Source organism: Hibiscus syriacus, unplaced genomic scaffold, assembly GCF_006381635.1.
Source record: "Hibiscus syriacus cultivar Baekdansim isolate YM2019G1 unplaced genomic scaffold, ASM638163v2 tig00110556_pilon, whole genome shotgun sequence".
NCBI classification, from domain to species: Eukaryota; Viridiplantae; Streptophyta; class Magnoliopsida; order Malvales; family Malvaceae; genus Hibiscus; species Hibiscus syriacus.
Window position 1 is genome coordinate 2222018 of NW_024062779.1, and position 15267 is coordinate 2237284.

General features: G+C 31.5%; 1 protein-coding gene across 1 annotated transcript; it reads right to left on the minus strand.

The window, feature by feature from the left end:
* Nucleotides 1–1404: 1404 nt before the first annotated feature.
* LOC120131632 (coniferyl alcohol acyltransferase-like) lies at nt 1405–5393 on the minus strand. The gene is made up of 2 exons (XM_039148584.1): nt 4924–5393; nt 1405–2471 (listed from the first exon to the last, which is right to left on the minus strand). The coding sequence occupies exons 1-2, from the start codon at nt 5332–5334 to the stop codon at nt 1515–1517; spliced, it is 1368 nt and encodes a 455-aa protein (XP_039004515.1). The 5' UTR covers nt 5335–5393; the 3' UTR covers nt 1405–1514.
* Nucleotides 5394–15267: the final 9874 nt, after the last annotated feature.

Below are 15267 nucleotides of genomic sequence, written 5' to 3' on the forward strand. Positions count from 1 at the left end.
TCGATGGAGAATGCCAATCGTTATGGATTAAAGGTTTAACATAAAAATATTGTCTGAATTATATTTCTTTTCTCAACTAGGTGTCTAAATTTGATTTTGTTCCACATAAATATTTAACATTACTAATGTTAAACAAGATTATGAACAAAATTACTAAATTATAAAAAATTACCAAATTATATTTCTTTTCTCAATTAAATATTTAAATTTGTTTTCATCATCCACCCTACGTCCTTAGAAGTGGTGGAATCTTTTTTGATGAAATTGGTCGATTGATAAACAAGATTATAAGAGAGTAGTTTGTTTATGTACCAAGAGCATTTAATGTCATAGTGGATCACCTTACTAAAACCTGACTACAAAGACATGACTTATTTAAGGCGTGGTAGTGATATAACAGACTGGTAGGTGATCCTAATTTTGCTTCTTTGTCCCTGAAAGGATAAACTTATTCAAAGCTTTCTGGTGTTCTTAACTGCTGTCTTCGCAATGGTTTGTCTTGCTAAATTAAGTAGGCAAGTGCTGAGGTTAACTTGTTGTATGTTATGTTGGATGGCAATAGAAGCGTGTAGTTTTGTGTCTTTGTTATGTGGGTTAGACAGTGTAGTTGAGCTTTGCTGCAATTGTTGGTAGCTAATTTCCACCAGTTTAGTTTGGTTGTTTTTATTTTTTGGATTTCGAGCTTATAGTTTGTAGCAAGTATTATTGCGTCCGAGTTGTATGTATTCTTTTCTTCATCTTAGGACTTGCCAGAGGGACGGATACATGATTTTATATTAGGGGGCGAATTTGAACTTTTAAGATTTCAAGGTACGAACTTGAACTTATAAAATTTCAGAGAGCGAAAACAGATTTTCAATAAAAAAAACAAAGAAAAAAAATCTAAAATATATAGTAATTTTAAAATTTTAGAGGGCGACTGCCCCCACTCGTCCCCGCCCCTCGATCCATCCTTGGGACTAGAAAAGTTTTTAACGAGACATACAATTTGAATAGACTTTAGTCGATTTTTAATAAAATCTTCTCGTCGAGCAAAAAGAAAAACATTACCAGTGCCATCATTTTAAGTTCTTTTATAACATAGGTTGAAAAAATATTATATGACATGAGTCGAGTTTATAAAATTCAAATTTTAAAATAAAAATCATTAATAGAATAAAAAAATTAATAAAAAAAAGATTTTAAGCACCTTGAACAAAACGTGCACGCGCCACTTATCGAGGGTGAGGCACAGCGACAATGGGATTCAATGGTGAGGTTATTAAACTTGTGTTACCCACTTTGAAGTTTGAAGCAACAAGCAAGGCAGCATCCTCTTTGTTTGCATTGCATTCAACCATGGCAGCGTCCGTAATTCGAATAGATTATGCTTGTTTACAGGAAACTATCAACCAACTTAAAATTATAACAAAATACAACAAGCACATGAGGTTATGCTTGTATACATAGTATACGCAACACCATTAAAATTAATGTTTTCTTTCTTTCTTACCCAGACTGGAAAAACATGAAACTTAGAGATCGACGTAATCAAAGGTGAAGGGCCTAAACACATTGGCAGCCTCTTTTTCTATTTGCTCCAACTGCCCTTCCAATAGCAACATGTAGACCACCCAATCACCCTCTCTCACTCTACTAGGCATCGGCATAACGTATCCACAAACACCACCCCACGGGAAATGGTATGACCCGAAAGCAGGACACCCCCATCCGAAATCCACCTTCGAAACCGGGAACCGAAGCCCCGACGACACCACCAATGCCGGCCCATCATCCTTCACAACGTTGTACACCCTTGTCATTGCAGGCTCAGGACGGTGAGCTTCGACCCAATCGATTAGTCCCAGGAAATGCTCCTTGGTCGTTGCGGGTTTTAGAAACTCGTGAACTTGTTTTGCCGCCCAACATAAAGGCTTTTCACTTAGTTCACCGATCGTTTGGGATCCGTACGGAATGGATAGCACATTTCCAAAGTGACATCCCATGGCCGTGGCCTTGTCTTGATCTCCTTCGCCTAACCTTGCCCTCCCATCCACCACGATCCCCATTTTTGATATCTTGTTTCGATCTTCATCGGCAGTGTAAGTTGCCAACATCTTCCACAAAAATGCACTAAATGACTCGAGTTTAGTCCTTTTGTCGCCATCGGAGGAGGCAAGTGACTGAAGCTCATTAAGTTGTTCGGCATTGATATAATAGATTCGACTTACGAGATGATCAGTAGGTTCATTGTTTTCTTCAGGAGGAGGCAAGGAGGGTATCAACACATACATGTCGTCCAAGGAAGGGTCGATGCACCCTGGTCGTCTCGGATTCAACGACGATCGACGAAAGCTTGGCACCATTGAAACCGGTCTCGACCGAGCCAGTTCAGCCCATGACACAAGGAACATGTTGGCTGTGTATGCATCACATACTCGATGATCAAATGAGCATCCAACCACTACATCACCACATCTAAGTTCTGTTGCCTGCAAACATCAAAAGTAAATCAATTTTTATACATGCATACTTTTTTATTATAAAAAAGTAAAAAAATTATCAAGCTTCAGTATTGGATAAACATTTGATACTATCAACCAATAAATTAGGTACAGAGTAAACTATATATTAATTAGGGTAAATTACGTATCTAGTATCTCAACTATCAGTTTTGATCAGTTTTAGTACCTAAACTTTCAATTTTTTCAAAACCATACCTAAAGTTTAGTTTTGAAAGTTTAATACTAAAACGGACCAAAACTGATCGTTTAGATACTAATGCGTAATTTACCCTATTAATTATTTTTTTTATCAAGCTAAGATAATTACAAAATAGTATTTGCTCTAAATACTCTCAATCATCTGATAATGAACGCTCAATCATCCTACTGTAACGGCCAGTGCTTGAAGCCGTGATCTTTAAGAATAACAATGATTTTTTTAACTACTAAGATAAATTGATTTATGTGAAATTAATTATCGAAGTAAATTGATTCGTGTGGTGTTAATCATTGAGTAAACCGATATTCCTTCTTAGACACGAAAGTTAGAACTTGATTATATTACTAAAAATTCACATGAATGAATCTCTAACAAGTAACGTAATTTTAATTGGATTAGATTGATTGGGACTTCAAATATTAAAAATAATGACATTATAATTTATAGTTTGGATGGTTGTGAGTTGTGACATAAAAATAATTGGTCCGCGTGGGTAAAATGGTAGGGCAATAAGTTAAAATAATCTTGGGCTAGACTATTGCTACTTGCTACCTAATCTTTGATATTTGTTTTTCTTTTTTCTGATTACAGCATTTGTTTTTCTTAATAGATGTTTTGGTATATTGTATTTTCAACCAGAGGCATGGGAAAATTATTTAAATTTTAGATAATAACTATAAGATCAAGTACTTTGGGTTGTAATATTGTTAATATTTTATACACAGATAAAATATGAACTTTTATATTAGTAATATATAAAATTATATTATTGTAGTGAAATATGTTTTATTATTATATTCAATATTTGTTTGATAACATAATTTTGTAATAAAATAATATTATAACTATAATAATTTTTTAATATATTCTAAATATTACTATAACTATTATATAGACCAAATAAAAATTCATATGTAAATTAAATTTAAGCCAATTTAGATTTTTTTTTTAAAAAAAACCTTATCTATGCATGGATTAATTGGATCGGACATGTCACCTAATCCATAGATAATAGTGTATAAAAATGTTTACAATATTAGCGTAACGAATAAATTTAAGTAAAGTTTGTGAATCATATTTTAAGTAGACTTGACTTAGACAATTAATCAATTATACATGATGTTAATATCACACATAAACTTATACGAATTCGACTCGTGATAATTTTTAAACACAAAATAGTAAAAAATAAGTAAAATATAACTAAAAATGAATATAACATGAATAGATAAACTTATCAAAGTATTTTAAATTGTTAACATATTGAATTTATATAAGTACATAACATGTTTAATTTGGTTATCACTTACGTGATTAGAAATTGTTTTTATTTTTCACAATCATTCTTATATTTGAATAATTTTTTTTTTCTGAATAATTATTACTTAGGGGAAGGGTAATTTGCTCTTAATAGACATTAAACTCATGAATCAGGAGAGAAGAAAAATATCAACCGAAAGTTTTTAACGACTTGCTTAAACAAATATTAATCTTTGATACAATAATAATATATAATTTTATAGATATAAATTGTGAATTAGATACCGAGTATCATTAAAAGATTTAAACCAATTAAATTAAGGATAAACTACATCGTATATCACTGAACTTTAGGTGTTGTATCTTTTATACCTCTAAACTTTCAATTTTATCAATTATAGCATTGAACTTTGATTTTCGTTTCAATTATACCATTGAACCATTAAATCATTATTGACATGATGATGTGACTGATGACTTGTCGACGTAGACACCTCACTAGAATGTCATCGTTTGGATCCGACTGTTAACAATTTAACATTCTAATAGTATAATTAAAAAAATCCACGGCTATTATTGATAAAATTAGACGTTCAGTGATATAAACCATATAATGTCTAGAGTTTGAAGGTATTTTGTGTAGTTTATACTTAAATTAATCTAAATTTCAAGTGACGTTATTTAAAGGATGACTCATGTTTATGCAGACATAATGTATTATTTTAAGAACTTTACATCCATGATTGACTCCCCTTGAATTTAATATATATTTCTCATGCACAGAATTATACTGATTTTGTTTTCCGATAGATTAATATCAAGATCCTCTCGATATGATATTTGTTACTATCTTATTTAATTTTTAACGTTTGTGTCCTGTAATTATACTGGTATTCTATTAGTAACGCTGCCTGTGTTTTTATGACGAGGGCAACGATTTCTCCATAAAAGCGTACGTACCTGAACTGACAGCACACCACGTCTCTTCTTGGGTACCAGTTTACCTTGAACGGTCTGGTCAGGTTTATGAAAGTTGAGATTTCGAAGCTCAATATCTGCATAAGCCTCCACGAAATCCACGCCTCGGTTGTTACACAGAAGCTCGGGCTCCCCCATGGCGTTTAGGACCACCTCGCCGGCCAACGCGTAGTAAGGGAGAAGAGCTTCCGCCAACGCCTTCTTCAGAGCACTAACCATGCAGCAGCCGGCGGAGACTGGTTTCTTGTAGCAGAAGAAAACGCCGAAGTCCAGCGGCGGCAGAAGCAGGTCTAGGTTGGTGAGTGGCAGCCAATGCTCTTGGAACGGCAGCAGTGCCGCCACCACTTCGTTTTTTGTCACCGTCACCGTGAATTCTCCCTCCGTTGATTCCATTTTTTGACCACTGTAATTGGAGAGAGAATTTGTAGGGAAAAGGGGAAGCAGATGATTTTATTTTTCAATGAAATGGAAACGATCAAAGTATTATAGTGGGTAAATATTAAAAACAATTCCTGTCAGAATGTTACATCCATGCAAGATATGAATTATTCAGCATAAATTGGTCCTCTGACCTTCGTTTTTAATTTTAATCCATTTAACTATTTTTATTTCAATAAGATTTAATATAATTATTCATGAATCGAAACCCAAATAATTAGTATAAGATCTAATAACAATATATTTATTTTTCATTCACGACTTTAATTAAGTATCGGGAGTTATTTAAAAACATAAAAGAATATGCAGATTCGGAATTCCACTCCTCTAAAGTCTAAACACGGCATGATTGTTTTAATTAATAAGGCCAAAAGTTTAATGGCAAAATAAAATAGAAAGGGAGAAGAACAAGTCCATGTATTGACTTACTTCACCTGTGTGAAAACCAAAAACACATTGATTACTTTATGCGGATAAAATAAAATTAGGGTAAAGTACATAAATGGTTCCTTGACTATAGGATTTGTTTTATTGAATCCTCTAACTATTAATAGTTATAAAATAGTCCATTCACTATAAGGCGTTGCTTTTTTTAAGTCTTTTGACTATTTAAAGTTATAAAATGATCACCCGACTGACTATTCATTATATTCCAAACTTGTCATTTTCCATTATAAAATTGGTGGTAGTTTGAGTTGGACGTTAACCTACTGACTCATACATGATATAATATGATCCTAAAGTCTCAAAAGACTATTATGTCCAAGTCAGCATGTTAACATTCAACTCAAACTACCATCAATTTTTAACGAAAAAAGGACGAGTTTGGAATACAATAAAATAGTCGAGTGACCATTTTGTAACTTGTAATAGTCAGGGAACTCAAAAATAACATTTTGTAGTTAGTGAACCATTTTATAACTTTTAATAGTCAAATGACTCAATAAAATAATACTCTATAATCGATGGATCATTTGTGTACTTTAACCATAAAAATTAATGGCAGGTAAGTACCTTGGTTTCTTAATGTACTCAAGCCAAAGAAAACCGTACCCATTATACAAGTTTTCTTAACAGTACAGCGCTAGTTTTATTAATAAAAAAATCCTTAAATTATTTGTCTTTAAATCTTTCTATCAATATATCATTAATTCTATTAGTAAAAAAGTTAATTTACATTTTAAAGTCTTAAGAGTTACATCAATAACTTTCTAAATAATTAACTTGTATGTCGGTTCTTAAATTGTTAGTATCATTTTATTTTGATATATTCATTAACGCACATTAGTAAAAAAAAATCAATTTTCAAATCTTTAAAAATAAATTAGTTTTTAATCAATAAAATTATTAAAAGATCAAAATAGAATGATATTGATAGTTTGAGGGCTAATTTATAATATTTTAAATTACTACGAATAGGGTAGAGGAAATATTTTTTTTTAAAACAAAACATAAAGTTATTTGAGTAATAAAATTAAGCTGTTACATAAAAATTAAGAGTAATGTATTAAAATTACTAATTGTTTTTATTCACTTGAAGAAAATAAATTTAAAATTAATACGAAAAATAAAAATTAAATAAAGTTCGATACATAAAACACAAAATCTAATTGAATCCAACACCAACCTAATAAATACATTTTTTTAACTCTCTAACAAAACATAAAGTTATTTGAGAGAGAATGTTACAATATCCATCGATTAGGTGTATTTACCATACATTGCAAACGATATTATTGTGTTTTCTTAATTTTTATTAATGAAAATTTTGTTTTTATTTTTATATTCATTTTGTACATTATTAATTATTAAATCTACGTTGTTGCCTGACAACTTGTAATTGAAAATAAACTAGTAATGTTATATTAATTAAAATAATATCCATGCGTTGAATTCAACTTAATATTTTTCTCAAAATATTTGCCAATTTTTATTATTTTAAGTTTTAGCTTTAGACGCTCAACTTGTGTGTGTGTGAAGACAAGTCAATGTACGAAAACTTATTCCATTGTTTAATTTTCATGAGGTTGGTGTTATACGTTTTTTTTTGGGTCCTCTTCATAAGTTAATTTATCATTAAAAATTCATTTCAAAAAGAAGACAATATATACTCTACCAAATATTGAATCGACACACACACAAAAAAAGTCGTTGATTCAGAGATTCAAGTATTTTAATTTGGTTATTGAAATTTTGAAATTTTCAATTAAACTGCTAACTTTTTGAATGGTTCTTATTTTGGTTACTCTATCTTAAAATGATTAATGGTGTTATGATATGATAATCTGCATTAAACATGTTGTTTTGGATCCCTACATAAAAATGAATTTGGTCTAAAATAATATCGTTTTTCTTTTTCTACCTACTCACATTTTCTATCTCGACCTAAATCAACCGAAAATCCGCCATCGCGTTGGTAGCCGATCATGCCACCATCAACTATGGTCGTTAGAGACCGATGAGCCTCAAAATATCCCATCAAATTCACCCATTCTTATGAACACAAATCTAATGTTCGTTTAGTAAAACAATAACCCAAACTCCACAAATCTAGTATTGATACCATCAAAGTCGTGTGTCATCATGCTCCAATCACCACTTGCAACAATATCGGTATCAAATGAAAGTTTTCCATCTCCTGTTTCAATCATTCGGTTTAAACATCCATGAAATCAACTTAAAAGTCACAAAAATTAAATTAAAACTCAAATCAAATAATCTCTATTTGTATCTGATTGTTATCTAGTTTGGATATGTTACTCTCCACTATATGTGTCATGCTTTGATTGTTTGGATTTATGATTGTGGACTTGGATATACTAGAAATTAAGAATTAAGGGTTTAAGATTTTTCAATAAAGATTTTAGGATTTATGATGGTAAAGTTGACGAGGGTTTAAGGTTTAAGATTTAAGATTTGAAATTACTTGAGAGGATTTTAGGATTGAAATAATAAGGGTGAGGTCAGTGAGGATTTGAGGTACTTGATGATGGTTTAGGGTCAGGATAGTGTGGCGGTGGCCAGGGAAGGTTTAGGACTGGGATAATCTGAGTGGTCAGCAAGGGTCTGATATTGTAAGTAGGGTTTAGTAATTTTATTTTTATTTTAAATTATTTTAAATTAAATATTAATTAAAAATATCATAAAAAATAATAAATTAATCTATGTCATCATAAATTTTTGAATTTAAACGGTGGTGGGAATAGACCTTGGCAGAGGTGGGTGGGAACGGCAGCAGCGAAACTCAACATTATCTTATGAGGGGGCCATTTTAAATAATTGTATATATTAACCTAAATATTTTAATAATTTTATCAATATAGATTATATATTTTTATATCAAAAAATTATACTGATAAAGAAAATTTTATAAATCCTTAAAATATTTAGAGTAATTAAATTTAATAATTTATTAACAAATATTTTTTTTGGGTGAGGTGGGGAGTATGCCCTCTCTAGTCCTAACAGTGTTCCTCATTGGGAGACAGTCGTCCAAGTTTGTCTCTCCTTAAAATTTTATAAATTCATCACTCCTAACATAAAACTTTATATTCATTCCTGAATGGTGGAGTGAACAAAATAAGAGCAAAAGTTTAGTGAAAATATTTAAATGACCAAAATAGGAGTAAGAAGTTAGTTGGATGATTAAATTTAAATAATTCAAAATTTACATTCTACCTTAAAAAATATTATAATATAATATTATTTTTTTAGCTCCAACAATTTATTTATTTTAGTTTTATTGAAACAATTTAAATATTTTTTATTAAATTTAAATATAAATTTTGGTATAATCATAACAAAATTTTTAACTTAACTAAGTGGTTAAGTGTTGGTTTCATTTTTTTCCCTAAGGGTCTTAGCTTAGATTTCTCTCTTTGATTAATAGAAAAGTTAAAATCTTGTTAATTCCATAAAATATTTTTTTATTAAGTGTTAGTATTCGTCATTCATTGATGGGTTAATTAGATTAGGTATTATAAAAATTTATGGCAATAATTGTAACATCCCAAATTATGGGTTAATGATTAAATTGTAAAATTTTGGAATTTGGGGATAAAAGTTGAATAGTTGAATAGTTAAATGATTTATTTGGGGATATTTCCTTAAAGTTGTTAGTAATTATCCAAAGAATTAAAAGGGCAAAATAGTCATTTGCAAAGGAAAATTAATTAAAAATTTGGATGGGTTTATATTAACCCACGTGGAAGATGAAAGGAAGGCAAAAATTTGTTCCAGAGTTCTCTTTCTCTTTTTCTTCTTGTTTTCCTCTTCTTTACGGTGGCTTTGGCTACAAAGGTAAGTTAGATTTGTATGGTTAATTTCTGGAATTTCAAAAAGGGTTTTGATTCTTTGGGTGTTAATTAAGTTTAAGGAAAGCTTAATTTGTTCTAAAACAACAAGATGAAAGGTACAGGAGAGATTAAAGATTTCGAGTTCTTGAATGAAATCTTAAAATATAGTTGATAAGTTGAATTTGAAGTTAAATTTGACTTGCCATCAGTTTAATTAAAAAATATTAAGTGTTAGAATTGGATTTGAAACATGTTGAATATTTGGTATGATTATTGAAGTTCATAAAAAGGAGAAGATTTTGAGGTTTAAGATGAGATAAATGAGTAGAAATTAGTTTAAGTATGTATATTTGAGTTAAGAATATAAAAAGAATGAAACATGAAGAATTTAAGTTAATATAGTGAATTTTCGTGCATGAACAGTGATTTCTAGGCAAAAATTCCAGATTATGTAGGGGGTACAGATACCCCCTGGGGGTATCGATTCCCCCTAAAGAAAAAAAATGAAATTTTGGTTATTAAACTAGATTAAGTTATTAACATCAAGTTTAAGGTTTAGGCCTCTGATAATTGTTTTGAAATGTTATATTTATGTAGATATTGAGCCTAAACAAGTTCTGGAACAATCAAAGAATTAGGATCGAATCAAAGCAAGGTTAAGGTGAGTGCACATTATTTAGTATAATATGTTCAATGGAAATTAAGACTTGCGATAAGTCTATTTCCAATAGTAAAATGTATGAATTCATAGAAGTATGTGTTTGCTATGATTTATATGTATGCATGAATATATGTGTTATTTGATATGAATATGGTAAGTAAAAGGGATTAATGGTGATGATAAGAAAAATGATAAGGTTAATGAAATGACATGTATATGTGAATATATATATATATATGAGAATAAGATATGAGCAATGTAATAATAAGTGTAAAATGACATGAAAAGTTGATATAAGCTATGTAAAAGTGATCTATGTGATTATATGTATATTTGATCCATGTTATGTGAATCTAATGTATGTGAATACATTCATATGTGAGCAAGATATGACTTACGTGTTTATATGAACACATGGGAAATGATATAAATTATATGATTACATGCATATGTGATATATGTGTTTATGTGATATGGGTTATATGAAAAAGGATCTATGAGATCATACAATAATGATACAAGTTATGGGAACAATAATAAATAATAATACCCATGTTATGTGATATGAGAGCTAGTGGTATAGTTGGCATGCCAAGAGTCGAGGGTTACAATGGTCCTTCGAGACAATACAGTGGTCCTTCGGGACAATACAGTGGTCCTTCGGGACAAATTTCATATGCCACTCAGTGGGACTTATACGAGCTGTGGTGACAGCAATAGTGCACAACCTCAATGTACTCGCATACCTTAAGTTCTCACATGTGTACCATGGACTAAATAAGAGATAATATAAATAAGCTTGATATAATGATATGTTTGTTTCCTTGTGAAATGATATGTGTGATATATGATTGTACAAATGATAATTATAAGATAATATGATAAAAAGGAATCAATGACAGTGATAAGAATGAAGATGATGATATAATTGCTTTTGTTATATGATATGATATTTGTTTTTACATGACATGATATATATGTGTTATTGGTTATTGTATATGCTATATGATATACATGAGTACATGTTAAGGTATATGTGAATGAGTGTAACTGATTGACATGATGATATAAGAACAAGTTTATAAGATATATGATATGAATGTAAGAGATCATATGAATAAGAGATAAGAGATATGAATGATAATGACATACATGTATGTATGTATTTGTTATATGTAAAAAAGTATATGAGTTGTATGAAATGATAGTAGTAATTGTTTATACATGATTACTAGTTAAAGTTTACGATATATTTTTATATTTCTCACTAAGTCAACGACTTAACGTGTGATTGTTTCACACGTAGGTTCCGAGAATAGGAAAATTGATAAAAGTTATGCAAGACAGGTCAGTTTCTCCTTTCCAAAGATCATATCAGAAAAGAAGTTAATATTATGTATTTTGTAGTACTTATAGTGGTTGGCATGTAAACAAAGATTTGAATCCGATATGTTTTAATCGATTTTGTAAAATCATATGATTGAATTTTGTAATGTTTTAAATGTGTATATGTAAATGGTAATTTTATACGGATGAAACCTTAGATTTTATGAATTTATACGTATTTTTCGAAAGTACTATAGCAGTACTATAGCAGGGTATCGGTTCTCTGTAGCAGGGGAATCGGTTCCCCTATTACAATCTGGAAAATTTTAACATTCGGATAATGTTTACGGTACTGTTCATACGGTATTGTTCATAAATACGATTTTGCCTCAAAATTTTATAACAAACACAATTCAATAATATATCATCGTATTTTCTTAAAATGAGTTCAAATGTTTTGATATTTTGTAAGAATATCGTTTTTAAAAGTTAATGTGACATCTCGGACTCGTATCCGGGTCGGGTACGGGTTAGGGTGTTACAATAATAATCCTTTCAATTTAATTTATTTCTTTCAAATAAAAATTAAATTGTAAATATCATTTAAAATATTTAAGATCTCATTTGATTAAACTAATTGACGAACCGAGCGACTTCAGTGATAAATGAATTGTTGTTGTTCTTTGAGGTCCCGGGTTTGAGCACCAGGAATGTCAAGGGTGAGCGTTCAATATCAAATGGTTGAGAGTTATTTTTAAACATGTATTATCTTACAGGCTTGTACTTATCTCAAATTAATAAAAAAAAATGATAATTGATTCTAATGAACTGAATAAGCAAGCCGTTAACAATAATGAGCATAAAGCGACAACACTAGACAAGCAAGTTTTAGGTCTCATTTATCAATTTTTTAAGTTGACTGCCTGCATAAGGGGAATGGCTTGGTGAAGCAATATCAAGTGCACTGGCCATTTTCAAGAATACGAGGGCTCAGTGGAAATTCATGAAGCTAAAAGTAAACGGCGTCGATCAGCAATCGTGCTTTTAATTAGTTTAAATAAATAGTGCAGGGGTGTGAATATGGAAATAATCCTCTCTTTTCCATGGAATTTGAAGATGGTAAAAGTGGACATTTGATTGACAAAATTGTACGCCAAACATTCACCATCTCTTGTCGGTCAATTTCGACTGTTCCATGGGTTCCGGTTCAATTAAGTTGGGATAAAATAATTGGATGGACCTCTTCAATTCCCAATGTATTTGCCATTTTCAACAATATATATGATTTACCTCACCACAATATATATATATATATATAATGATTTTTGGATATATTTTAAACAATTCCAGCATGACTATGAATATATTCCTTATTTTATTTTTAAAAACGAAGAGTTTTTGCAAATAGAAAGAGTCAACTGAAAAATGATGCGCAAGCAAAAGAATTAATGGCCGTATTGTGATTAGTTGTTGTGTTGATTTTGGTGCACACTGATTTCTCCCCTATGTAACTTCTCCACCAAACAGTCAATGATTTGTTACACTTCAAAATGCTCGGCTGTTCCATTAATAACCTAATTGAATTTTCATTCATTCATATAATCAGTTTAAAATCAAACCTTAAGCCATCAATGATACAATTTAAATCAAACATGGGAAAGTTAAATTATTTAATTTCAAACATTTAAATTTACAAATTTATAGAACTTAAACTGTCATTTTGATAAATAAAAAAAAAGTTATGGGAGAGAAGCCTCTCACGTACAGTATTTGTCATTCCTAAATGCATTTATACTTGTTATCAGGAAAAGTAACATGAAAGCGGTGGTGTTCAAGGCCGATTTTAAAAAGACGTATGAGACAGTAGATTGGGCCTTTCTTGATTAGAGGAGTGTCAATGGGCCACAATGGTTTTGAAGTATCCCATCTACAGTTGCCGACCATCTCCTCCTTTTCTCAGAAGCAACTGGATCTAGTGTTTCTAACATCAAGAGAATCTTGCAAGTTTTTGAGATAGCATCCGGATTGAAATTGAATTTGCGGAAGACCAAGCTCATTAGGGTTAACGTGGAAAGAAGCAAGTTAGATTTGTGGGCTAGAGCTTTGAAATGTAGCACTGACATATTTCCAACAAGATATCTTGGGCTCCCATTGGGTCAACGTTGCAACAATAAGTCAATGTGGCAAACAATCATTGACAAATTCCAAGCTAGAATTAATGGATGGAAAGGTAAAATGCTATCCTTTGGAGTCCGATTGACACTGGTAAAGGTTGTTCTCACTAATTTACCAGTTTATTATATTTCCCTGTTTCAAGCGTCGAAGGGGATTTTGGCCAAGCTTAATAAATTGGCCGCCAACTTCAGTTGGGGATCAATGTCGAATCGAACCATTCACTGGGTTAGATGGGAAAAACATTGTAAAACCAAGAGACTTTGGTGGTCTGGGCTTCTTTGATATAAACGTCAGAAATAGGTCGCTCCTTAACAAATGGTTGTGGAGGTACGGTAATGAACTAAACAGTACGCGGAGAAAGACAATTGATGCTAGAATGAATATTGATTCGGGAAACCTCCTTTCGAGTTATACCCAATGCAGGAAAGCGTCTTGGATCTGGAGAAATATCTCTCGGTCTCTCTCCAACCCAATTGACGTTTTTACCGACAACTTGCGCTTTATACTAGGCGATGGCCAAAGAATTGGCTTCTTGAAGGAGCCATGAGCGGGGGAATTGCCTCTCAAAGATATGTGTTTGCGTTAGCGTTGAAGAAGGATGGTAAGGTATGCGATTTTGGTTTCAAAATAAACGGTTTATGGGAATGGTCAATTAAACTTCGAAGAAATCTATTTGACTGGGAAATGGATCAATGGCGTAATTTCATAGCTATTGTTAACTACGGTGCCAATAATTCTGCAAGTATTGACTGTCTAAAGTGGACGGGAAACTCTTTGGGCTCATACAGGCCGAAAGAGTACTATGAGAAAACTGCTTGTGAGAGTGATACTGTTGATCGATTGTGGAAGTCTGTTTCGGCGGGTTTGGTTTTCCGAACGTGGAGGCCTTTGTGTGGAAAGCTATTCAACATCACATTCCGGTTAAATTTGAACTTTTAAAAAGAGGAGTGATTACTCAAGACTCGGGTAGATGTGCACTGTGTTTTAAAAAAAAAGAAACAGTAGTAGATCATTTCTTTGCCACTGTGAGGTGTCTTGGAAATGGCAGGAGCGGTGCTCTTCTTGGAGCATTAGTTTCGCTATTCGGGGATCTTTGAGAAGCCTATTAATGTTGTGTGAACATTTTTCGTTAAAACCACCGCTTAAACCTTTGTGGCATCTTTGCTTCTTTTTTTTTTTGTATCGTTTGGACCATATGGTTGGTGCGTAATGAGGTAATTTTTAATAACAAAACTTGTGATGTGATGAGTATCTATAATCTAGCGTTATGCGGATTGGATTTTGGGTAAAAAGCAAATGGCCAGAGGTGGTGTTCTCCACTAATGATTTTACATGGTGTCCCTCGGTAATATCTCTACAACTGAAACAACACACTAGGCCAATTGCAGGTTCATGGTCTGCTCCTATTCAAGGAAAACTAAAGCTGAATAT